The sequence below is a fragment of the Oryctolagus cuniculus genome, chromosome 2 (genome assembly GCF_964237555.1).
Source record: "Oryctolagus cuniculus chromosome 2, mOryCun1.1, whole genome shotgun sequence".
Classification (NCBI taxonomy): domain Eukaryota; kingdom Metazoa; phylum Chordata; class Mammalia; order Lagomorpha; family Leporidae; genus Oryctolagus; species Oryctolagus cuniculus.
The window spans coordinates 32,088,932-32,113,481 of NC_091433.1; the positions used below are offsets into that span (position 1 = coordinate 32,088,932).

At 52.1% G+C, this 24,550-nt stretch overlaps 1 protein-coding gene across 5 annotated transcripts in view; it reads left to right on the forward strand.

The window, feature by feature from the left end:
* Positions 1 to 24,550, forward strand: part of TBC1D1 (TBC1 domain family member 1) — a 219,701-nt gene that overhangs the window by 139,944 nt on the left and 55,207 nt on the right. For 3 of the 5 annotated variants that reach the window (XM_017350653.3, XM_051830777.2, XM_017350671.3), the window contains 4 exons: positions 2,439 to 2,719; positions 4,110 to 4,265; positions 4,886 to 5,005; positions 5,809 to 5,948. In XM_017350653.3, the coding sequence (XP_017206142.2) occupies positions 2,439 to 2,719; positions 4,110 to 4,265; positions 4,886 to 5,005; positions 5,809 to 5,948 (697 nt within the window). The remainder of the gene's footprint in view (positions 1 to 2,438; positions 2,720 to 4,109; positions 4,266 to 4,885; positions 5,006 to 5,808; positions 5,949 to 24,550) is intronic. The other 2 variants (XM_051830768.2, XM_070068119.1) reach the window with 1 other exon arrangement.

The following is a 24,550-nucleotide window of genomic DNA, read 5'->3' on the forward strand; positions in this document are numbered from 1 at the left end:
TGTTTTCTTATATAAGTGACTAAGCTTTCCCCAGGCCGTCTGCCGCCCAGGCACAGCTTGGTGCTCATGAGTGAGCTAGCGGTTGTGTCTGTGCCTATCTCCTGTCTTAGTATCATTCATTCTAGACACTCAAGGGTGTTTACATCTGGTTTGGTTCAACTTTATGTGCTGGGGTGGGGGCAGCTGTGTCTGCTCTCAGAGCACCCTCTGATGCTGGAACAGGGACACTGCCGTGGGGGCCGGTTCCTCCCCCCACCACCCCCAGGCAGCATTTCCATTCCTCTGCCACCACTCCTTGTCTAGGAGTGGCTGCTTTAAAAAAGACGTATTTATTATTTATTTCAAAGGCAGAGTTATGGGAGGTGGGGGAGGGAGACAGAGAGACAGAGAGAGAGAGACAGAGAGAGACCTCTTCTATCCACTGGTCCCCGAATGGCTGCCATGGTCGAGGCTGTGTCAGGTAGAAGCCAGGAGCTTCATCCGGGTCTCCCACATGGATACAGGGGCCCAAGCACTGGGGCCACCTTCCACTGCTTTCTCAGGTGCATTAGCAGGAAGCTGTTTTGGAACTGGAGCAGCCTGGACCTGAAGCAGTACCCAAATGGGAGGCCAGTGTCACAGGTAGCAGCTTAGCTTGCTGTGCCATAACACCTGTGGCTTTCAAGGTGTTTAGACCATGAGCAAAACTAAGAAACACATTTAGCATTGTTTCAAGATTCACAAACACAACTGTCTACACACACGGACATAATTACAAGTTTTCAAAACAATATTGCTGTGAACAGCATGTGTTGGTATTTTTGTTTTATTTTTAAAATGCTTGTGACAAGCCACACAATTGATACCACTATTTTTGTGTTATAGCGTACAGTTTAAGAAACACTCCCCTAGATGAGAGCTTTTTGAATTTTAAGGTGCATTTGTAATGGGGTTCTGGTTAAAGTGCAGATTTAGTTGTGGCAACCAGGTACCCTTCCTCTTCTTTCCTATGTATTTTAACTTTAAAAAAATGTGAGAGGGGCCAGCGCCGTGGCTCACTTGGCTAATCCTCTGCCTGTGGCACCGGCATCCCACATGGTTGCTGGGTTCTAGTCCCGGTTGCTCCTCTTCCAGTCCAGCTCTCTGCTGTGGCCTGGGAGGGCAGTGGAGGATGGCCCAAGTGCTTGGGCCCTGCACCCCATGGGAGACCAGGAGGAAGCACCTGGCTCCTGGCTTTGGATTGGCACAGTGCCAGCCGTGGCGGCCATTAGGGGAGTGAACCAACGGAAGGAAGACCTTTCTCTGTCTCTCTCTGTCTCTCTCTCTCTAATTCTACCTGTCAAATAAATTTTAAAAAATAAAATAAAATAAAATGTGAGAGACAGGGAGACAGAATCAGAGACAGACACAGAGCACTCCCGTTTGCTGGTTCACTTTCCAGATGCCCACAGTAGCCATGGCTGGAGGCAGGAGCCAGAGCCAGCAGCCGCTAACTCCACCCAGGTCTCCCACGTGGATGGCAGGAAGCCAGTTCCCGAGTCATCACCTGCTGCATCAGTAGGAAGATGGAGTCGGGATTCAAACCAGGCATCCCGATGTGGGATGGGGGCGTTTTACCTGCTAGACTAAGCACCTGCTCCTTACTTTACATTTTTTGATTTGAAAAGAATACACTGCCGTCCAGTGCCCAGCACTGCTAGGGGGAGTGTTAGTGTTTGATTGCTTTGAGAAGGGTGCACCTGGAAGGCATGCAGTGTTACAGTATCGTCATGATTCTCGGCTGGAGTTCGATTCCCACTCGGAGTTCATCGCGTACTTAACAAAGCAGTGACTCACAATGTGTGTAGTGTTTTACAGTGTACAAAGCACTTTCAGTTGTGTTGTGCTGCTTCCTTCTTGAGACCCAGTGTGATAGCTCTGCACCGTACTCCCTTTCCAGGTCAGGACACTGAGGTGCCAGAAGTAGTTAAGCACTTCTCCTGAGCCGTGGCAGTCCATGCCTTAGAGGGATTGTGTGCTCCGAGAGTAGTGTGGGACATGGTTTTCCACTCAGGATGGCCAGGTTCAATCTCACCACTAGATCAGGCTCTGAACCAACTGTGCAGTGTGGATGACAGGTGTGAGACACTTGGCAAGGACAGGCGGGGACAGGCCAGGCACACTCCCCGCATGCCACGTGTGCAGACGTGAGCAGTGCCGTGTTCTAGAGAGAGGGTCCTGGTGGTACCCCAGCATGGCCTGGGGCAGTCACGTGTCTGGCAAAGTCTCACTGTGGCTTTTCCCCTTCACACTCACATCTTGTCTCTGACAAGCAGGTGTCCAACGGACCTTTATTTCCCTAGTGTTGGTGGTCTTCCCACCAGACGTGGTCCCCTAGTAGGGTGTTCCCTGTGCTGGGGTAGGAGCTGTGTGTACCCCGCATGTCCCCTGTGTCTGACCTGCTGTGTGTTTGCTGCCAGGAGCTGTCCGTGGGTGAAAAGGAGGCCTCGCCCGTCCCCGAGAGCTCCTTCAAGCTCCCCGGCTCCTCGGATGACCTGAGCAGCGACTCGGAGAGCCGGCCTGCCCAAGAGCCCACGCCACTGTCGCCGCAGCAGGCCTTCAGGAGGCGGGCGAACACCCTGAGTCACTTCCCCGTGGAGTGCCCGGAGCCCCCCGGGCCTGCCCAGGACTCGCCGGGGGTCTCGCAGAGAAAACTCGTGAGGTACCACTCAGTGAGCACAGAGACACCTCATGAGCACAAGTAAGATTTGTTCAGGATGGGAATTTGTTGTGTAGATAGCGGGGGCCTTCCTGGGACTAACCAGGTGTGTGCATCCTGGGTGTTTACTGGGTCAAAGAGAAGCCCTGGTCAGGTTGCACTCTGGCCTTGACGCGGGCAGCTCCCTTAGGAGGTATGTGGATGTGGGGGGATTCCTGGTTACTTGGAGAGGCGCAGGTGTCGCCAGGAGTCAGATAAAAGGGGGCAGGAGTGGTCCCTCATGTCACACGTGTGACAGGTCCTCGGCGGGCTTTGGAACCCTGCGGCTGTAGCAGTTGGGGGCAGAGCTGCAGTGGCGTGGAGAGACAGTGACTGCAGAGGGTCAAATGGTGCTGGCCAGCAGGGGGCAGTGTGGGTGCCTGTGATCGGCCCAGCAGGCTGGGGGTCAGGCCCCAGCCCTGCTGTGTGCTAGTTGTGAGCTGGGTGTGGTCACTGAGTGACTGAAAATACTGGGGTCGGAGTTTTCTAGACTTTTTTTTCACTGGGCGAATTCTAGATTCTTCTCGGGATTTACTGACTCGCGTAGTTGGGCTCTACTGAACAGCTGGGATTTTCTGGTTATAGAGAGGGGGCAGCAGTGGAGTGGGAGTGGTGGATCTTCGCCCTGTGCCTGCCAGGGCCCGAGCCTCTCAGTGGACCCAGGGCCATCTTTCAGCCCCTTTTCCAAACTGTTGGCAGCACCGTGTCCTGTCGCTGCCCCGCCCTGACACTGCAGCAGCGGCCGGGGGTGCAGGCTTGGTGGACTTGCAGGGGCAGCCAAGGTGGCAGAGAAGGCGTGGCAGCTGCGGCGTTGGCGTGACATGGAGCTGCTTTCTTACTCTGCTCTGGGAACCGTGACAGGTGCCTTGGATCCAGCTGAGTCACTGTGGTCACCAGAGCAGGACGTCCTGCAGAGCTGTTTAATAGATAGGGCACTGCAGGACGCGGGCAGGAGGGTTGGAGCTGACCCCCTGCCCCACGCAGCCCACGCCCACTCCTTCCTCCAGCTGGACAGCGAGCTGCAGCCTTGCGGTTCTGTGGCTGGCCAGAGGCGGCGCGCCTCCTGCCCTGCCTGCTCCCCGGTCCCCAGGGATCAGAGGCACCAGCAAGTGTATCTCTGGTGCCCGTTTCACTCCCCTCTCCTTTATCTGCAGGAAACAAGACATCGACATTCAGGACCGGATATTGTTCATTTTAAAGGGAAATGTGTTTTTTGAAAATGTGGAATTCTTTTTCTTTTGTTTAAGTTTTTTCCTGTTGGTTTCCCAAAAACCCACTGGAGGAAAGGGAGTTAGGGGAGCGCAGGCCACCCGGGGCGGGGCTCGGGGAGTCCCGTGCCTCCTCTCCCCTCCTAGGCCCGCTAACCCCTGTGCTTTCTCTAATTGCCCTTCAGTGGGGACCATGCGCCTGCGGGCGAGTCTGGACCTTGCTCAGGCCTGCGTCCGGCTCCGCCACCTCGTCTTAACCCCTCCGCCTCCTCGCCAAACTTTTTTAAGTACCTAAAACATAATTCCAGTGGAGAGCAAGGTGGGAATGCTGTGCCGAAGAGGTGAGCACTCGCATGGCAGGCTCAGTGTGGTCCACGCATGTGTCTTCCCCGGGGGAGCTCACACTGGCACAGTCACGCACTGCGCCGAAGCTGGTCACTGTGCGCCACACTTGTGTGTGTGTGTGTGTGTGTGTGTGTGCTTGTGTTGTGGCTGGTTTTTGGCTTTACTGTCTTCAGCCTGTCGTTTGAACTGACTTAACTTTGCCATCAGTTTAACCTTCTTAAAACGATCATGCACATGGGTCTTGTTGGCGGTCTGGTGTTTCACACTCGATGTGCACATGCCCCTGCCCTCGTGTGCACACGCGCATGCGCCCACGGGTTAACAACTGCGTCTGATTGTGAACACTGCAGTTTGTGCCGTATCAGCGATTTCCTCTGCTTGGGAACAGTGGTTTTTCCCAATTTCAAAGGAAGTCATTGGAAGATTAAGTCACAGATCTTGTTCATTTAAAATCGAATTTTATTATTGACTTAAATGTCATTTGTAAACTGATTTTCTTGTTGACATCTCTTGTTCTCTGAACGGGAATGTTTCTTTTTGTTTTGAAACTTAACGTTTTATGGTTTGTGTATTTATGTTTCTTTATCCTAAACTCTCTTTTCAACCAAACTCTCAGCATCTCCTACCGTACTGCCCTGCGGAAAAAACTTCATTCCTCTTCCTCTGTGCCAAATTTTCTAAAATTTCTGGCTCCTGTAGACGAAAATAACACCTCTGACTTTATGAGCACAAAAAGGTAGGGCTCAACTTAGATAATCACACCTGAGCGTTCTGTGTTGATTATTTTGGGATACGGTGGCGTTTATCTTGCTTAACTGTTCTTTGGCCATTTAAGAAATCATTGTAGCGAAATCAGTTGTGGCTCCTTTGACTTGTCTTGCTGAACGTCATGTAAAAGAACCGGTGTGGCCTGTTCCCCAGTCGGCACTAGGGTTCATTGGTGAACGTATGGTTACCATCTTCGGTGTGTTACGCCCTCAGCAGTTCTCTAGCGGGAGCAGGGTCTCCGGGTGGTGAGGCCGGCTAGGGCGTGGGATCTGCAGCTGAGGGGCGTGCTTCCTTCTGGGTACCCCCTGGGGGGAGGTTCTGGGGCCTCCCCAAGGACACTGTGAACCGGAAGCCAATTAAGGAATTGACAGTACATATCCACAACTATGCTTTGAATTGTCCTTTGTAAAACACAAAGGTTGACAACAACCATGAGCAAACAGTGACACCCTGATTATTGCCTTGATGGGTCTGTGCAAACCAACTGCGGCTCTTTCATTTTCCCGGGCAGCCACACTGAGGAAATGCTGGCGGGCTCGGGCTGGAGCCGTGGCGGCCTCTGGCAGGAGGTCTCTGGTTCCAGAAGGGGCGTCCAGCGAGGACGGCTGGGGCGCAATGCCGTGCAGCCTTCTCCGGCAGGGGTCGCTGCCACGTGCCACCTGCTGTTTCTGCACAGATAATTCATGATTCCGTGCTCTGTTGAAAAGCGGTCGTGCTAAACCCCACGAACTCCTCTCCTGCAGTCACCAACCAGCTGTCTCGTCGTTTCAGGAACTCTGAGCCCAAAGCCAACCACGTGGGGGACCCTGGCGGGACCCCCGTGAAGGCGCGCAGACACTCGTGGCGGCAGCAGATCTTCCTCCGGGTGGCCACCCCGCAAAAAGCGGGCGACTCGCCCGGCCGATATGAAGGTAAGCGAGGGGTCCCTCGTCCCGGCAGGGCTGGGAGTGGCGTCGGAGGGGCTGAGGCACCTCCAGCTTATTCACGGTGATGTCCTCTGACTGTGGGAGCAGAGTGCTCATGTCCCGGTGGGCGGGGCGCAGGCCCGGCCCCCACACCCCGGGGGTCTGCGCTCAGATCCCAGCATCATGGCGCTGAAGCTGCTGACCTGAACACGCTGGCACGCCCTCCCTCTCCTCTGCTCCCCGATCACTGTTGTCACTGCTGGGCTTCTCAAAGACGCCCGAAGTTCAGAATGTTCCCGGGGTGGAGTCTTCTCCCCCACCCACATCTGCTCCTCATGGCCTCGGCCCCTGCACTTCAGAAGAGGAGCCGCTAAGCCCTGCGGTCGGGCTGAGATCCCTCTCAAGTGCGATGGCCAGGCTGGGCCTTGCTCATGGCACCTGTGGCCCTGGCTGTGACCAGAGGGGAGGGGAAAGGTCCCAGGAAGACTCCCGAGGGAGCCCAGATCTAATCCATATGTGAAACAGGGCGACAGCATCTCGCGCTGGCCACACCTTGCTGGACGTGGCTGTGTAGACTGAAGTGTGAGAATATGTGTGCTACAGTGCTGGCACAATGCCCAGGGTGCACCAGCCGCGTGGATGACCACAGAGAAACTGCCCATTCCCACTCAGCACAGTTTCAAATGAGCCTTCTAGCAGTGAGCCCAGTCCTGTGGCCTGGTGGCTTCGCCTCCTGCACCTGGTCCGGTCTCTGAAGCTTCTGCTTTCTGTCCCTCATGCCACCCAGGACTGTGCAAGCCGCCACTTGGGTTAAGGGAAATCTTCTCCTGGCCACTCGCGCTTGTCCCTGCTGGGCGCCCCCGCCCGGTGGTCTCGGGAGGCGGCTGCTGCTCTGCCGTGTGGACTTCGCTGGTGGCCTGTTTTTGCTGAGTGGTTAACTCTGGCTCCTGACTCTTAGTGTGGCTGGTTCTTTGGGGTGCAATTTGCTCACTGGAAACTGGACTGATTCCTGTCTGCTTGGCAGCTTTTCTTCCTCCTAGCGCTCAGGTGACCATCAGCCGGGCCAGTCTCGGTGGGATCGTTTTGGGGTTGCTTTCTGGTTGGTGAGTTGTGCATGGTTGTGTATAGGCTTCTGGGCTTGGCCTCGGTGACTTTAAGCGATCGATGACAATGCTGAACAGAACAGAACAGAGCAGGGCTGGGCATGGATTCTGCTCCTCCGTCCCTAGGCCGAAGTCATCTTGGATTCATCAGCCCGCAGTCAGTGCCACCTCTTCCTGCAGGGAGGGGTCCTGAGACCCCTGTGGAGTGCCAGGTGCTCCTGCAGGAGCCTGCCTCTCAGCTCACACCAGGGCCTTTGCACGAGCTGGCCCCTCACCTCTTCTGCATCACTGCATGACATCTCCTTTTCCTGGGGCCAGCACTGTGGGGTAGTAGGTTAAGCCTCTGCCTGCAGCGCTGGTTTGATTCCTATGTGGTCCACTTCCAATCCAGCTCCCTGCTATGGCCTGGGAAAGCAGTAGAAGATGGCCCAAGTCCTGGGGCCCCTGAAGAAGCTCCTGGCTCATGGCTCCGGATTGGTTCTGGCTGTTGGGGCCATTTGGGGAGTGAACCAGTAGATGGAAGATCTATGTCTCCCTCTCTCAGTCTGTAACACTGTCTCTCAAATAAATAAATCAAATAAATAAATCTTTAAAAAAAGAAACCTCCTTTTCCATCCACTCTGGTTCACGTTATCTCCCCCACTGCAGACGTTCCTGATTTCCTAGTCCTGATGATTTCCACTGTACTTTCCTCCTGTAGCTCTCACTATGTGCTTATCATCAGCCCCCTGCAGCTTGCAGGGTCTGAAAGAAAGGCAGATCAGTTGCTTAGATTCCTACAGGGACGGTGTTTGTTCAGTGTTGCCTGTGTCTCGGTCGGCTTGTATCCTTGCTGTTCTCTTTTCAGAATTGGGAAATGCTGCTTGGATTTCTGGATCATTCTGTAGCTACCCTGTGTGTGTGTGAGAAGGAGAAAAGAGACGGTAGATGTCTCCGAGACTGACTGGTATAAAAGTGATTGTCACACACTGTGCCCTTTCTATACCTGCTGAATGCTTTACATGAATTACTTCTCTTAATGCCTCTCAACTTCAGGAAAGTTGGGATTTGTTTTTAAAGATTTATTTATTTGAAAGACGGAGTTTTAAAGAGAGAGAGAGAGAGGGAAATATCTTCCATCTACTGGTTCACTCTCCAACAGCCAGGGCAGAGCCAAACTGAAGCCAAGAACCAGAAGCTTCTTCCAGGTCTCCCACATGGGTGGCAGGGACCCAAACACTTGGACCATCTTTCGCCATTTTTCCCAGGCACCTTAGCAGGGAGCTGGATCAGAAGTAGAGCAGCTGAGACACGGACCAATGCCCAAACAGGATGCCGGCATCACAGGTGGTGGCCTTACCCGCTGGTCCCGGCAGTTGGGATTTTTATTATGCTCGTTTAGCAAATGGAGGTGTGGAGGCTTGGGGTAGCTTAAACCACTTTCCCCCAACCACAGAGTAGTGACAGCCAGCGGCAGGAGCTGAGCTGCACACAGCCCTGGGCTGCGGCCACAGATGCCCCACGTGAGCCACAGGGTGTGGGCCCTGCTGTGCTTCCTGTTGTGGGCCCCCTTCCCACAGGAAGGCCCCGTCGGTAGCTGTACTGGGCGTGTGTTCCGTGTGCCCATGTGTCTCCCTGCTGGCCAGGGACCAGCCCTGAATGGAAAGCACTTTTTAGAGGACTTACCTCAGCTGGCACCCCCCTCCCAGCCGCCCGCGGTGGAGGTTGGCAGTGCGACTGCAGTATGGAAGGGAGGGAGGTATGATGTCTGTCTTTGAAACGTCTCTTTCCGCCTCTGCTGGTGCCTGCTGCCAATCCGCGGGGCCCAGAGATGCCAGAACCTTCCAGCCGGGTCTGCGGCCATGTGGGCCCACGCTGGCAGCTCCACACCTACCTCTGCAGACCCCTGAGGTTTCCCTCCCAAGAGGGCCCAGCTCTGCACACCTGGCCCGGCTCCTGGGCAGCTGCACGCTGACTTCGGCGTGAAAGACCTACAAGTGTGCTTTCAAGAAGTCTTTAAGTAATGCTTCTAGCCTCTGTTTCATGTGCGCCAAACGACTGGTTATTTCCGTTTGTATTCCAGCAGTGCAGACTTAGTGAAACAGAGCATCCCAGAGCCTTTTTTTGAAGGGGGAAAACGCGTCCTATTAAAACACCCCCTCACCCCGTCACTGAAACCCGAGGCGCTGGCCTAGCAGCAGTGGTGCTGGGGACGGGAAAGAGGCTTTCCTGCCCTCTGGGGCTGTCCTGTTACGGCTGGGCTGGAACCTGCAGGAAGGGTGTTGGGAGAGCAGTGTGGCTCCAGCCGTGGCCCAGAGGGAAATACAAAGGCAGGAGAGATCAGATGCGGCACGTGACTCACTCACGAATCTGTGACTCTCTGTACAAACGTCCTGTGAAGCAGTCAAGTTGTAGCAGTTAGAATTTGGCATTTTGGATACTTAACCCAAAGTAGGTAGGTCGTTCACTCATATCTAGAAATTTACTGTGTCTGGTAGGACCAGGGGAGACATTCCCAAGGCCCGGACTGGCTGTGTTTGTGAATTCAGCAGTAGCCAATGTGTCTCTTGTGAGAACTCCGTCTTTGAGTTAGCAGAGTCTAAGGGGCCTGTGTTTAATTTGAAACCTCAGAGGGAAGGTCTCTGCTTCTTGGATGGCAGGTCAAGCATAGCACAGGCACTGCATTGGGGGCGAACTCTGTAATAAAAAGGGAACCACCAATTTGTACTCAGCGAGGCCAGCATCGTGGCACACTGGGTTAAGGACGCCCGCATCCCATTTCTGAGAAGGCCTGGCGTCAAGTCCTGACCCAGCTTCCTGCCGATGCACCTGGGAGGCAGGACGTGGTGGCTCAAGTACTTGGGTCCCTGCCACGAACACGGGAGACCCAGATGAAGTTCCTGGCTCCAGGCTTCAGTTGGCCTGCCCCAGCCCTGGCTGCTGCAGGCATTTGGGGAGTGAACCGATGGACAGATAAATAAGTCTCACTTTTTTTTTTTTTTTTTTAATAAAGGAACGTAGATAGGTCACGAAATGCAGCACTCAAAGCTGCATAGTTTAAACTTAAGACAAAAGGCTTCTGCGATGCTTTGAGTTCATGGTGGCCCCTCAGGGCTGTGTGTTCCCGCCCGAAGTGCTGTGGGTCCTTGGGGTGCACCATCTGTGCAGTGCTGAGCCTGTGAGGGGGAGCGGCTCAGCAGGAGGCTATGGAGGCCTCCGAGCTGGGCGTGTGCAAAGCTCCGTTTGTCGGGCATCGCTGGCAGCCGGCATGTTTGCTCCCAGCACGGAGGATAAGGGTGCCAGAGTCTGTGCTTGCTGAGCCTGGCTGGGGGTCCCCACTCCAGGGCTGCACAGAAGGGGGCCAGGCAGATGCAGCACTCTCGTCCCTGCTACGCAGACGGGAGCCCACCTGTGGACTCAGGGGCTCGGAGTCCAGAGTCCTCCGCGGATGTGTGAAGAGGCGGAGTCTGACCCAGCAGCTCTGGGGGGGTCCTGAGCTGCTCTGTTTCTCCCAGGCTCCCCAGCAGTGCTGGCTGCCAGTCTGCCTGTGGTAGCGAGCACGAGGGATAAGCAGCCGTGGTCAGTCGGCGCAGATCTTCAAGTCCTGGCCCAGGCCCCTCTCTTTCCACGAGACTGTCTGGGTTCCACGGAGGGACTCGGGGTCTCCCAAGTGTCTGAAGCCTCGGAGGACTCTGGGTCAGCACTGGCATTTTTGGAGAGGAGCTGTGCCGTCTGGAGGGGCAAAGAGCCCACGCGATGGGGAAAGGCAGTGATGGAAACCCCGGGCGGCGGGGGGATGGGGATTTGGTGATATGCCCCGAAACCAGAAGGGACGCTTTGCCTCTTTGCCGCCGTGGTCTGTGCCAGGGCAGGCCCAGGGCACTGAGAGCCTGCAGGTGCTCAGCCGTGGGCTCTCCCCCAGACATCAGGCCTGCAAAGCATGCTGAGGACCTGCTCTGGAGGAGGTATTTGGTAGTGCACGTACTGCACAGCCTTTTCTCTTACAGCTTCATACAAAAGAGCAGTCGTGGTTGTTAGGAAAGTCTAGTAGGCAACTCCCAAGTCTGGAATGTGGAATGGAGGCGAATCCTTTTATTTACCCCCTGTGTGCTGGGGAGCTGTTTTAGTCTTGGTCTCATACACTTCATTTAAGCATTTCGGATTACGTTGTAATTTCACCAACAAAAGATGCTTTCAGACTTTACATGTCTCATTTAAAAGAAAAATCCAAGCCTATTTTAACCTAGATAAGAATGAGTTATTGATTCGAAACCCATCATATAAGCAAATCGTCCCGTGAAAGGTCCACATAGAGAGCGGCCGTGTGAATATGCCTCACTACAGCAGCGTGCAGTCTGGGGGGTTGGATATCAGATGTAAATTTAGATGTAAGCGGGAACTCGGAAGCTTTACGATGACTATTTTATATCACTGTGAAAGATGCAGAAACGTTTAGGACTATGATTTATGTGTGTTGTCCATAGCCACACTCATAGGGTTGATGTGGCACTGGGACATGGTACTAGGAGTATATGAGCGTGATGGCCACACGCAGAAGTCCCCTGGGAACTGTGAGCCTCACAGCGACCTCTGGTCTGGCCTTTCTGATTCCCAGGGTTCACTGTGCACCAAAGTCATCTTTTTATTTTTATTTGAAAATTTTATTTATTTTCATTTTATTAGAGAAAGAAATCTTACATCCATTTACTGGTGCACTCCCCACATGCCCACAACAACTCAGGCTGGGTCAGGCCCGAAGCCAGGACCTGAGAGCTCCAACTGGGTCTCCCACGCGGATGTCACGGGCCCAGCCACTGAAGCCGTCCCCCGCGTTGCCTCCCAGGGCGTGCATTAGCAGGAAGCTGGAATCAGAAATGGAGAAGCTGAGACTCAAATCAAACACTCCAGGACCTTTAATCACTGCATCAAAAGCCCACTCCAAAGTCTTCTTTGTTTTTAAAGATTATTTATTTATTTGAAAGGCAGAGTTACAGAGAGACTCAGGCAGAGAGAGAGAGAGAGAGAGAGGTCCTCCATCAGCTGGTTCATTCTTCAAATGGCTGCTATGGCCGGAGCTGGACCGATCTGAAGCCAGGAGGGACTCTGGAGCTTCTGCAGGTCTCCCACACGGGTGCAGGGGCCCAAGGACCTGGGCCATCTTCTATTGCTTTCCCAGGCCACAGCAGAGAGCTGGATCGGAAGTGGAGCATGTGGGACTAGAACCGGCACCCATGTGGGATGCCAGCATGACAGACGGAGGATTAATCTACTGTGCCGTAGCGCCGTTCCCAAGGTCACTTTTTTAAAAAAATTCAAGCTGGGTTTGCCCTGCTGCACAGCTGTCCACCTTACTTTACATGTCTTGCATCAATTGTGCATCTGTCATTTCCATGTCAGCTGGTATGGAGCTGGAGCCTGGGCATGAGTCCCTGTTTACTTTTTATTCCCAAAGGTTTCTGAGTGCTGCCACCTTGGGACTGGTGGGCCCCTCACAGACTGACTTGAGCAGGCATCACCACTTGGTGGCAGTGTTGCTCCCCGTTGGCTGAAAAAGGCCCTGGTTTCTTTCCAATCCCAGAAAAGTGTGTCTGCTTGCTTCCCCCCCAGCCCCGCCTGTTTTTGTTTGGGATCTTGTTGTGGCATTTATATTCCTTGCTCATTCGCAGCTTGTTTGAGTGGAGAGCTCCTTTCTGAAGTTGAGATGTTGCTTTTTCAACAGGGTTTTAGGGCACAGGCAAAACAAGAAAGAACAGAAGTTATCGCAATTGCCAGAGCCCCGCAACTGTCTTACGGTCGTCCTTGACTTACTTTCTGGGTAAGCACGCTCCTGTGTGCTGGGTAAAGGCCAGGTTCAAGATAAAAATCATACAAGCCAAGAAGCCGATTGTTCGTGATTTTTCTGTCATTAAAGCTACTAGATTCTCTTTGCTGCATTGTGCTCCCTGTCATGGCCTTTCAGGAGCCAGGGAACTCACAAGGGACACAGGGTGTCACCTTGCCTCGCTGTTTTTCTGCCTGTTAACAATTGCAAGTTAGCATTGAGAGAGCATTCCTCCTGAATCGCTGGCTCTACACAGCCAGCCCTGAACCGTGTGTTGGTGCAGGGGTGCAGGGGGAGCTGGAACTGCGGGGTGTGGGCGACACAGACAAGTCCCCACCGCCTCTGCAGCTGCCTGGAGGCACTGGGCTCTGAGCCTGGGTTTCACTCCCTATCCTCCTGCTGTGGTGTCGAGAGATGCTGACAGCACCGCGGTCCATGGCCCAGTGCCCAGGGATAAAGTCCCAAGTGGAGGAGCTTGATTTGTCACCTTTGAACTTTAATCTGTAGGCGCCAGGAAGCCATGGAAGTTTTTAAAGCAAAGGAATGGCAACGCATTTGAAACTGCTTTCAGCAGGAGAGAATCTGTCAGTCCGTGTGAATGTGAAGCAGCCACGGAATCAGGGCTGGGACGAGCGTGAGGCCAGCAGGTGCCCTGGGAGCAGACTTGGAGGCCCGGCCTGGCCCTGCACTGACCCTGTAGGACCCCGGGAGCAGGTTCCTGAAGGATGGCACCCTGGGCCCCCCTCATACACTGGGCACCTTGCAGCCTGCTTAGGGACCGGACGGCCCTGGAGGGGGTGCTTGCTGGGCTCCGAGGAGGGAGGGAGTCCTAGGCAGGAAGACTTGTGATGGTTAAAAAAAAATAACTGCTCTGAGATACCGTGCATATGGGATTTGATGTTAACGTAGACTTCGGTGTGTAGCGGTCAGCGCGGTCGAGTTTGATGTGTGTGAGCCCCTGGAAGGGAACCTCGAGCACTGCCCGCCTTCCCCCCAGTCTTGGCTGACTGCTAAGCCGCTTCCTGTCTCTCTAGTTTGCCTGTGCTGGCCGTTTCGTGGGAACGCAGTGGGACAGTATGTGGTCTCCTGTGTCTGGCGCCTGGCATTCTGTGTGCTCACGACATCCGTTGTGCTGCCTTGCGACGTGCAGCAGGGCCTGCCTCTTCTTGGTGGCGGTGAATACCCCACCGTCTAGACGTGTCACCAGCTGCTTACAAGCCGGTGGAGGTTTGCTCTGTTTCCACTGTTTGAGGAGTGATGCTGTTGATGTACAAGTCTAAGACCAGCTGTGTAGACGTGTCCTGACGGGGGCCCGCCTTCTCTCTCTGGCCGGCTGGCGTGGTAAGGCCGGTGGGAGGGGAGGGGTTTGCTCCCAGCCCACAGCCTCTTCGGCTCCAGGCTGATAGGAGGGCGCATGGCACCCTGGTGCTCCCCTCCCAAATGTGTGGGAAATCAGGTCTCCCCGGGGCTTATCAGCGCTGCCTCTTCCCTGGGAGGCAGCCAGAAGGCCACAGGTTAGTAGCATTCACAGGGGGCTACTTTTCTTTGAGCCATTCTCAAACTGAATGTGTCCCGGGACCCCATGGAGGATGCGCAGAAACCTCAAAGGGTGGACCTCACCCCCAGGCATCCGGTTCTGCAGATGGGTGTTCTTGGGTGGATTCCAAGCGTCTGCTCTCAGCTCTGGTCAACAGGTCCCGAGTGGGTGAAAGAAAAATGGCCATAGATTGGAAATGGCACCAATGCCATTCAGTATAGTATGGGGAGTATTAGCAAGAGCAGTTAGAGAGAAGAAGGGTGTCGACATTGGATGACGTGATATTGTACTTGGAAAAACCTAAACACTCCAACAGAAAGCTGTGAGAGCTGATGAACCAATTCAGTAAAGTTATGGGATACAAAACCACCACATCAAAAATAGCATTTTTATACACCAATAATGATGTCGCTGAAAGAGAAATCATGAAATAAATCCCATTCACAATAGCTACTCAAGAAATGAAATATTTAAGAATAAATGTAACCAAGCAAACGAAAGATCTCTGTGATGAAAATTATAAAACATTAATGAAAGAAATTATCAAGGACACAAAAAAGTAGAAAAGTACTCCTTGTTTGTGGATTGGAAGAATTAATATTAAAAAGTATATACTACCTAAAGCAATCCATAGATTCAGTGCAATACCGATGAAAATACCAGTGACATTCTTTATAGAATTAGAAAAAAAGAATCCTAAAATTCAAACAGAATCACAAAAGACCCAGAATAGCCAAAACAATCCTCTGTGTGCGTGTGTATAGTCAAGCTGGAGGCATCACAATACCTGATTTCAAAGCAACCTACAAAGCTGTGGCAATTAAAACAGCATAATACTGGCATAAAAGCCGGCACACAGATCAGTGAAACAGAATAGGGAGCCTAGAATTTAGTCCACGTATTTACAGCCAACTGGCTTTTGACAGTGTGTGCGAAGAACAGACATTGAAGAAAGGACAGTCTTTTTCAATAATTGGTGCAGATAAAACTGGACATATATATGAATAAATTAGATCCCTCCCTCACCATATACAAAACACAACTCAAGATGGATCAAAGACCTAAATGTTAAGACCTGAAACTATGAAATTTCTAAAAGAAAACATAGGGGAAACATTTCAATACATTGTAGTAGACAGCAACTTCTTATATAAGACCCCAAAATGCAGGCAATAAAACAAAACTATACATACGGGATTATACCAAACTCAGAAGCTTCTGCACAGCAAAGGGAACAATCATTTGAATGAAGAGACGTCCAGCAGAATAGAGAAAATATTTGCAAGCTACTTAACTGACAAAGGATTAATATCCAGAATATATTGGCAGCTCAAGCTCAACAACAGAAAAACAACCAATCCAGTTAAGAAGTGGACAGAGGACCAGAAGGGGCGGTTCTCAAAAGAAGAAATACACATGGACAACAAATATATGAAAAAATGCTCAACATCACTGCCCATCAGGGAAATGCAAGTCAAAGCCACAATGAGATATCACCTCACCCCTGTCAGGATGGCTCTTATCCAAAATACAGAGAGTAACAAACGCTGGCAAGGATGTGGAGGAAGGGGAACACTTATACACTGTTGGTGAGAATGTGAATTAACGCAGCCACTGTAGAAAACAGTGCAGAGATTTCTTTATTAAAATACTAGAAGTAGACCTGCCATCCAGCAATCCCACTACTGGGTATATGCCCCAAAGACAGGAGCACATTGTATCAAAGAGGTACCTGCACCACCATGTCTGTGGCAGCACTGTTCACAATAGCCAAAATTTGGAATCAACCAAAGTGTCTCTCATCAGATGAATACATAAAGAAAATGTGTGTGTGTGTGTGTGTATATATATGGAATACTTTTTTTAAAGATTTATTATTTTATTTGAAAGGCAGAGTTACAGAGTGGCAGAGGCAGAGAGAGAGAGAGGTCTTCCATCCACTGGTTCACTCCTCAAACGGCCACAACAGCTGGAGCTGGACTGATTCAAAGCCAGGAGCCAGGAGCTTCTTCCAGTCTCCCATGTGGGTGCAGGGGTCCAAGTGCTTGGGCCATCTTCTACTGCTTTCCCAGGCCACAGCAAAGAGCTGGATTGGAAGAGGAGCAGCTGGGACTAGAACCAGCATCAATATGGGATGTGGGCACCGCAGTGGAGGATTAACCCACTGTGCCACAGTGCCAGCCCCAACTAACAGGATTTTTAAACATCATTTGTAGAGTAGGAATGCCGTGATTATAGTCATATGTAATTCTGGAAAAGATTTGTTGTACCAAGCTATGAATTCTGTACGTGAGAGAATAATAGGTTTTCTCCCAAGAGCTGGGGTTGGGTGGTTCATTTTCCAGTGCAGGTGCTTTAGCTTGGCAACTTTGGACCTACGGTGGTTCTGGCGGTAAGAACTTGATGGTAGTCTCAGCTCAGCATGTGTCATTTTGGGGATTGTATCTTCCAGTAGCATCGTCCCCAAACAGCTCCTAGGGAAAGAGTGCCCTTTTCCCTGCTGGTACCAGCTTGTTCTTTTCCTGAAGGTTGTATTCGGGAGGCATCACAGACACAGGACTTCGGACACCCTGAGAGGGTCGAGTGGCGGGGCTTAGGCTGGGGGTCATTGGCAGGGATTCACCCCTCCCCACCACAGGGATGTTCCTTCCTGTCGGTCCTTCATCACTGTCCCTGGGCAAAACCTGGGGCACCACCTTCTGGAATTTCTTTTTCAAGTGTCCCGAGCATGGTGTCCGTGCCAGCATACAGAGTAGATGTCTTCCCAGCACACGGCAAGGCCACCGTGCTTCCTTCCACCCAGGGTGCAGGGCTGTGGGAGGGGTGTTCCTCCTCCGCTCCCATTGCCCAGTCCTCACTTCAGGGCCCAAGATGGACACCATTGAGAAGCGGTGGCTGACTGACCGTGTGCTGTCGTGACCAAAGACAGATTAATTCTCACCTAGCAAGAAGGCTGGACAGTGGCTAAGAGGAGAGCCAGGCCCCTGCTGTTCTTTTTCCTCCTCATGGACTCCCCCCGCCCTTCAGCTGCCCCTCCAGGTCCAAGTACAACACAGAAGGGAGCAGCAGGGCCACCCCTTGGTATCCAGAGGGCAAACTGTCCCAGAAGTGCCGGTGGGCTTCCATCTGTGCCCCGTGATCTGAGCCCACGTCACATGCCGCTTATGCAGGGTGGGTGCTGGGAGGTGAGGGCCTTGGGCTGAGCGTGTTGCCGCCTTGGACAGGATCTGGGGAGAACGGTGAGGGGCAGCCAGCCAGGGGACGGTGGCGCTGCTGGCAGACGGCAGCTGTGACTTTGCAGACGTTGCTTCCATTGCCCCGGGAGCGCCCCCTGCCCACTTTCTCCACTCTGTCAACCACCCCCTCTCCCCTGCCTTACCACTGACTGGGTCTTCTGCCCCGCAGGCCTTGTGGAGGCCCCGCGAGCGCCCTTGTCTCTCAGGCATAGCTTCTCCATCTCCGTGTTCCTGAGGGCTCGTGTTTGTTCACTCAGGGAGCTTCTTGCTTCGCCTTGGGGCCGGTCATTCCCCTCGCCTGCTCGTCTGTGTTGTCCGGCTCTCAGTAGCCGCCAGCTGCTCTGCGGCTGTTGACCCCGAAATGGAAACTAACTGCACCCCCACGCAGCAAACATTGAGCTCCTCGCCCTGGGCCCGTTCCAGGTGCTCAGCGGCTGCCATCTTGGAGAGAACCTTCCCTCGCCCAGACGGTGAGCTCGTGAGATCTCCCTGCCTCTGACTCTGCCACTCAGGTTTGTTAGTCATGGACCCAGTGTAGACCACTTCCCTGTTGGGGACTGGAACTCTTGGGGATTTCCCCCCTCCTCCTGTGGAATTGCTCAACTTGACACGACCAGTAACTGGAGTTGAGAAGGTCGCAGCCTTGGCTGGCAGGACACAGGCCACAAAGTCAGAAGGGTCGCGTGGAGGGCACTTTTGGTGCGTGGCCCTCTCGCCCCTGCTCCACCCGGGGTCCGCAGAAGCCCCTGGGGCCTCAGGTGCCTGGCTCTGCACTGCCACGGGCCCCCCCAGAGAAGGAGCCCCTGTGCGCCAGAGCTTTGCTGCGTAGGCTTGTGGAGACGCTGCACTTCTCTGGTTACAACAGAAGCCGTTTCAGTGTTTTATATTTAGATTTTTAGATAATAGTTTGGGAATTGAACTTAAAAAAATAGAAAAGCCCGGGAGGTTTATATCCATTTGTCTGTGTCTGATTGCTTAGAAAGGCACCACGGTCTATTTTCTCTGGTTACTCTGTCCGGACCCCTGAAACCTTTTTTAAAAAACGAATCCTAATAGATTAATTCAAATCCTTGGGTTCTATTTCTAAGTGAACATAGTTTGTTAAAGTTTAAACTCTGTGGTTGCAGTCATTTTAAAGTTCCTGGTAGCACCGTGTTGTGTTGTCTCTAAAGAACAATGTCAAAACATCAGTGATATGAAAACCAGCAGATAGATCACGGTGTTTATTTTTAGTGGTGGAGGGACCCAGGCCACCGCCCCCACGATACCTGTCAGCGGAGGGCTACGTCCTCTGGTCAGCCTACACACGTTGGTGGGAGTCCAGCCCCCTAGCATGGCCCCCTGCCCATCCCTCCCTCAAGCTCGCCCCCTCCCTTTGGTTGTAACTATGATGGTCTCACCCACTGAGGGTCAGAAATGGTTTTGTTATCCCCTTCTTGCTGCTTTACTCCTGCTGAAATGCCCCCTTCTGCCCTGTGGTCTTTGGCATGCACGTCTGCGTTGGTTTGGTCTGAAACTGTATGGCAGAATAAGAAGTTTCTTTTGCTCGCTAAATACTCCTGTCATTGTGCCCAGAGCTGGTGGAGCTCAGTCAGTTCTACTTGATGTTGTTGATCACTGAGATCATTTGGAATTTTCTGCTTTAGAAACAATGGATTCTTTTTTTTTTTCTTTTTTTTTTTTTTTTTTTTTTGACAGGCAGAGTGGACAGTGAGAGAGAGAGACAGAGAGAAAGGTCTTCCTTTGCCGTTGGTTCACCCTCCAATGGCCGCCGTGGCCGGCGCGTTGCGGCCGGCGCACCGCGCTGATCCGATGGCAGGAGCCAGGAGCCAGGTGCTTTTCCTGGTCTCCCATGGGGTGCAGGGCCCAAGCACCTGGGCCATCCTCCACTGCACTCCCTGGCCACAGCAGAGGGCTGGCCTGGAAGAGGGGCAACCAGGACAGAATCCGGCGCCCCGACCGGGACTAGAACCCGGTGTGCCGGCGCCGCTAGGCGGAGGATTAGCCTAGTGAGCCGCGGCGCCGGCCCGAAACAATGGATTCTTACTCCATTTCACAGATGAGACGGCTGAGGCACAAGGACCCTAATACCCACGGGAACCTCCGTTTGAGTTGTGCTCAGAAAGAGCATCGAGGTCTTGGCCCACCAAAGAGCAGCCTGGTTAGGGGCCCTGGGTTTGGGTGGGCCTGCATAGCAGCTACCATGGCTGCTTCTGCCCTCCAGGGCCTTGGGCAAGATGGGATTATCTGTAACTGCTTTGCTCCAACACTGCTTTGAGTTGCATAATGCATGAGAGCTGGGGCCTAGAAGAGGCCAAAGTTCAAACTCTCAGGAAATCACATGGACCTAAAAGAGATGCACAACCGTATGGCAGAGAGACAGGGCCTGGGAGTGTTCTGGTTTCCTGGTTTGAATTGCTGTGACCTTTGGGAGGATATCCTGCAATCTCAGATCTTCGTTCGCATCAAGTTTTCCTTGCATCCCTGCCTCCTCCCAGCCGCCAAGCCTTTAAACGTGGGCCCCGTGAGATTTTTTTCCATTGCCTCATTCCAGCTCGTGGGCTTTGTTTCTTTAGTATTCCATGAGTGCATCAAGTGAAGGTCAGTGCTGGTTGGTAACGCCCACTCTGATGGGTATTTCTGGCCATGTGAAGGTCAGAGAGCTGTGATCTGCTGGAGTCAGTGTCCTGTTCTGGCTAAGAGTATATAACGTTTTTAAAAATTATTTTAAAAAATACTTTTAATTTATTTGAAAGGCAGAAAGAGTTATGTTCCCTCTACTGTTCCCTCCTTAAAGGCCCACAACAGTCAAGGCTGGGCCAGGCTAGAGTTGGGAACCTGGTGCTCAATCCGGGTCTCCCACATGGGTGGCAGGGGACCCAGCTACTTGAACCATCATTTGCTGACTCTCCGGGTGCGCATTAGCAGGAAGCTGGAACCAGGAGCAGAGCTGGGACTTGAACCCAGGCCCTCCAGTGTGGGATATGGGCATCCCAAAGCAGCATCATAAATGCTGTGGCAAACTCCTGTCTCTAAAATGACTTTTAGTTGTAATAGATGACATAACATGCAGTCACCATCTTTGCCGTTTTTTAAGCGTATGCACGGTTCAAGAGTGTTCAAAGTATTCATGTTAGAGTGCAGTGGATCCGTAGAACTTTTTCATCTTGTAAAACCGCAGCTCTCTATAGCCATTAATCTACTCCCCCTTCGCCCATCTCAGTCCCTGGCAACCACTCTTTTGCTGTCTCTGTCTGCACGTTTGTTTTATATACTTCATTGTAAGCAGAATCCTATAGATATTATTGGTCTTCTTGTTCCTGACTTATTTAAAAAAATTTTTAAAGATTTATTTATGTATTTGAAAGTCAGAGTTACACAGAGAGAGGAGAGGCAGAGAGAGAGAGAGAGAGAGATCGAGATCGACCATCTGTTGGTTCATTCCCTAATTGGCCGCAATGGCGGGAGCTACACTGATTCGAAGCCAGAATCCAGGAGCTTCCTCCAGGTCTCCCATGCGGGTACAGGAGCCCAAGGACTTGGACCATCTTCTACTGCTTTCCCAGGCCATAGCAGAGAGCTGGATCAGAAGTGGAGCAGCCAGGACTTGAACCAGTGCCCATATGGGATGCCAACACTGCAGGTGGCGGCTTTACTCGCTGTGCCATGGCGCCGGCCCCTGACTTACTTAATTTAATATAGTGTCCTCAAGGTTCATGCATACCGAAACATATCACAGGATTTCCTTCCTTTTTTTAAAAGGCTGAATGCTATTCTATTGTATCTGTATATATACTACATTTTGTTTATGCATTCATCCATCCGTGCACACTTGGGTAGCTTCCGCCTTTTGGTTGTTGTGAACATGGGTGTAGTTCACATATCTCTTCAAGACCCTGTCTCAATTCGTTTGGCTTATGGAAGTGCTTCAAAAGGTTTATAGGAAATGGAACTTAAAAAAAATAAGTTTATTTTGGTGCAAAACAATTTTGAAATCCATGCACAGTTTTTTTTTTTTTTTCATGCTGTTCACTTCCCGCAAACTTTCCAAAGACGACTCATATATCCAGAAATGGGATTGCTGGGTCACAGAGTTATTCTTAAAGTTTTGAGGAACTTCTTGGTTTGCTTTAACTGCTGAATGACCTCACGTTCCTGCCAACACTGCCTGGGAGTCCCATTCCCTCCACATCATTACCAACACCTGTCATTCACTATATTTTCTTAAATTTTTATTTATTTCTTTAATTTATTGGAAAGAGAGATTTTCCACCTGCTGGTTCACTCCCCAAATGCTCATGGCAGTTGAGGTTGGGCTAGGCCAAAGCCAGGAGACAGGGCTCAATCTGGGTCTCCCATGTGAATGATAGGGGCCCACGTATTTAGACTAGCACCTGCTGCCTCGCAGGGTACACGTTAGCAGGAAGCTGGTAGTTGGAGCAGAGCCAGGATTTGAACCCAGGAGCTCTGATATGGGATGTGGGCATTCCATGGCATCTTAGTCACCGAGTGAATGCCACTCCTTGTTTTCATTATTATTTTTTAAAGAGTGGCTCTCCTAATTCTGATCACCATGTGTTGTGGTGTGGATATGCATATCCTGCTGGTTAGCATCTTTTCATATCCTTGATGGTCCTTTGTCTATGAAACATGAAGAAATGGCCTCACAACCCTTTGCCCAGTTTTTAATCAGGTTAGTTGGTTTTTTTGTTCTTGTATATGGATTTTTAAATCAACCTGGCCTTGGACATCAGTCCTGGCTCTGTGTTTATGACCTATGTGGCCAGAAGCAGTGTCTTGTCTAAGCCAGGTTAAAGGAGCACCTGCCTCATAGCATTAGGAAGGATGGGGCCTCTAGTGAGGACGAGCTCAATGAATGGGAGCTGTTGTTACAAAAGAAGAGTGCAGGCAGTCTACTTCTAATAGGTTTTTTTTTTTTTTTTAAGATTTATTTATTTCTCTGAAAAGCAGAGTTACAGAGAGGCAGAGGCAAAGACAGAGAGAGAGGTCTTCCATGCACTAGTTCACTCCCCAGATGGCCTCAGTGGCCGGATGGAGCTGGGCTGATCCAAAGCCAGGAGCCAGGAGATTCTTCCAGGTCTTCCACATGGGTGCAAGGGCCCAAGGACCTGGGCCATCTTCTACTGCTTTCCCAGGCCATAGCAGAGAGCTGGATTGAAAATGGAGCAGCCAGGACTGAAACTGGTACCCATATGGGATACTGGCACTGGAGGCCACAGCTTTACCCGCTACACCATAGTGCTGGCCCCCCCAACAGGAAATTAAAAATAGCTGCTTTCTTAGTCTCCTCCATAATAGTGGCCATTCCACCCTGGCCGCCTTCACATTGGACATCGATGGGCTCTTAGGACAACCAGAAGGATGTGCCTGGACAAGCAGAGAGTTTTGGGTGGATGCTCATGTTGCCAAGAACACCCTGGGCCTCCTGGCCAGTGCGCTGGGAGGTTATAGAGTCACTTCAGCTCCTTCAGTCACTTCATAGTTCGTCCCCGAATCTCAGCCAAAGGAAATCTGGCTCCTGCGGCGACAGCTGAGGGCCCTGCCCCACCCCAGGCACGAACCTTGCTGAGCAGCTTGGTGCTCTGAACTGAGGGCCAGAGAGAGCTGCAGCCACGCGTGCCGAGAGGCACGGGCCACGGGGTTCTTTTCAAAGCATGGGTCATAGGGAAAGACAGAAGGCTGGGGACTGTGATAAAGACGTTAGTCATAGACGCTTCAGTCTTCAAAACCATCCCAGCGAAAGGTTAAGCAGCGCGCCGCCTACAGAGTGGCTGACCAGGCACAGTGAGGTGAAGCCCGGCCTCCGCCCACCCTCCTGGGAACTGAAGGTGCAGCCTTTAGGCTGAGCGTGAAACAGTTGCCTCGCTGTGCTGAGCCTGGCTGTTTAAAAACGGGGTTACAAGGGGACTATGAGCATGTATTTTGTGTGAGATAAAATGGAAGATGGGTTGTCTCGGTGCAAAAAAATGTGAAAAATCTGTTCACCTTGAGTCCTTAAAAAGTTCATTGCTTAGTACGAAAAAGCTGTGCATGGATCTCAGAAGTTTTTCGCACTAACATGAACTTATCTCTTAATTCCATTTTTGCACACACTCTGGGAAGTGCTCTGTAAGTCTTTATCCAGTTACTTTGTGTAACCAGCGTGCCTGAGTCCTCCCTCCCTCCTGGTCACGTGTTAGCAATGCTCACGTTTCATATCTACAGGGCAGCTCTGTGTGCCTGGCTCTGCCATGCCGAGTCACGCTCAGCAGAGACCTTGCAAAGGACATGCATTTCTTGGGCCAAAAAACTGTGATGATGTTTAACAGATCTGCTTACCGCGACACTGGTTGTCAAGTACATCTGGCTGTGGCTTCGAACTAATAACTGAAGTGCTTGAAGTCTGCTGGGGTTTTCAATGCTATTGGCATGTACCGACTTTAAGGGACAGAAAGCCATCACAGCGATCGTGTAGTCCGTTTCCGTGTTCCAGATGAGGTCATGGGGGCCTGCACCTGAACCCCGCTGATCCCTGGGTTTGCAGCGGCCCAGCAGCCACACCTGAACTGAGCACTGTGCCCCCAGCGGGCCTCTCTCAGGATACGGGCCTCTATTTGGTAGGCGCTGAGCTGGGGCTGTCCAGGTGGGGAGGTCACGGTTCCATAGAACTCAGGGAACATCGTCATGGGTCGGAGGAAGAATGGGAGTTCACTATTTTGAACTCCGCGTCTCATCATGTGGACTTCCCCGTGCCCTCTCCCCGGGGGCGCACAAAGCATTTCCTCTGGGCTGCGTCCCGGCCTTCCTCTGGTGGATTCCCACCTCGGGTCACATCCACACAGGCATTGTGTAAGGGCCGGACGGGTGGGGTTTGGCCTTCAGTCACGTGCGTGAGAGGCAGGCGGGAGGGCGGAGGTCAGCACAGCCTCTGT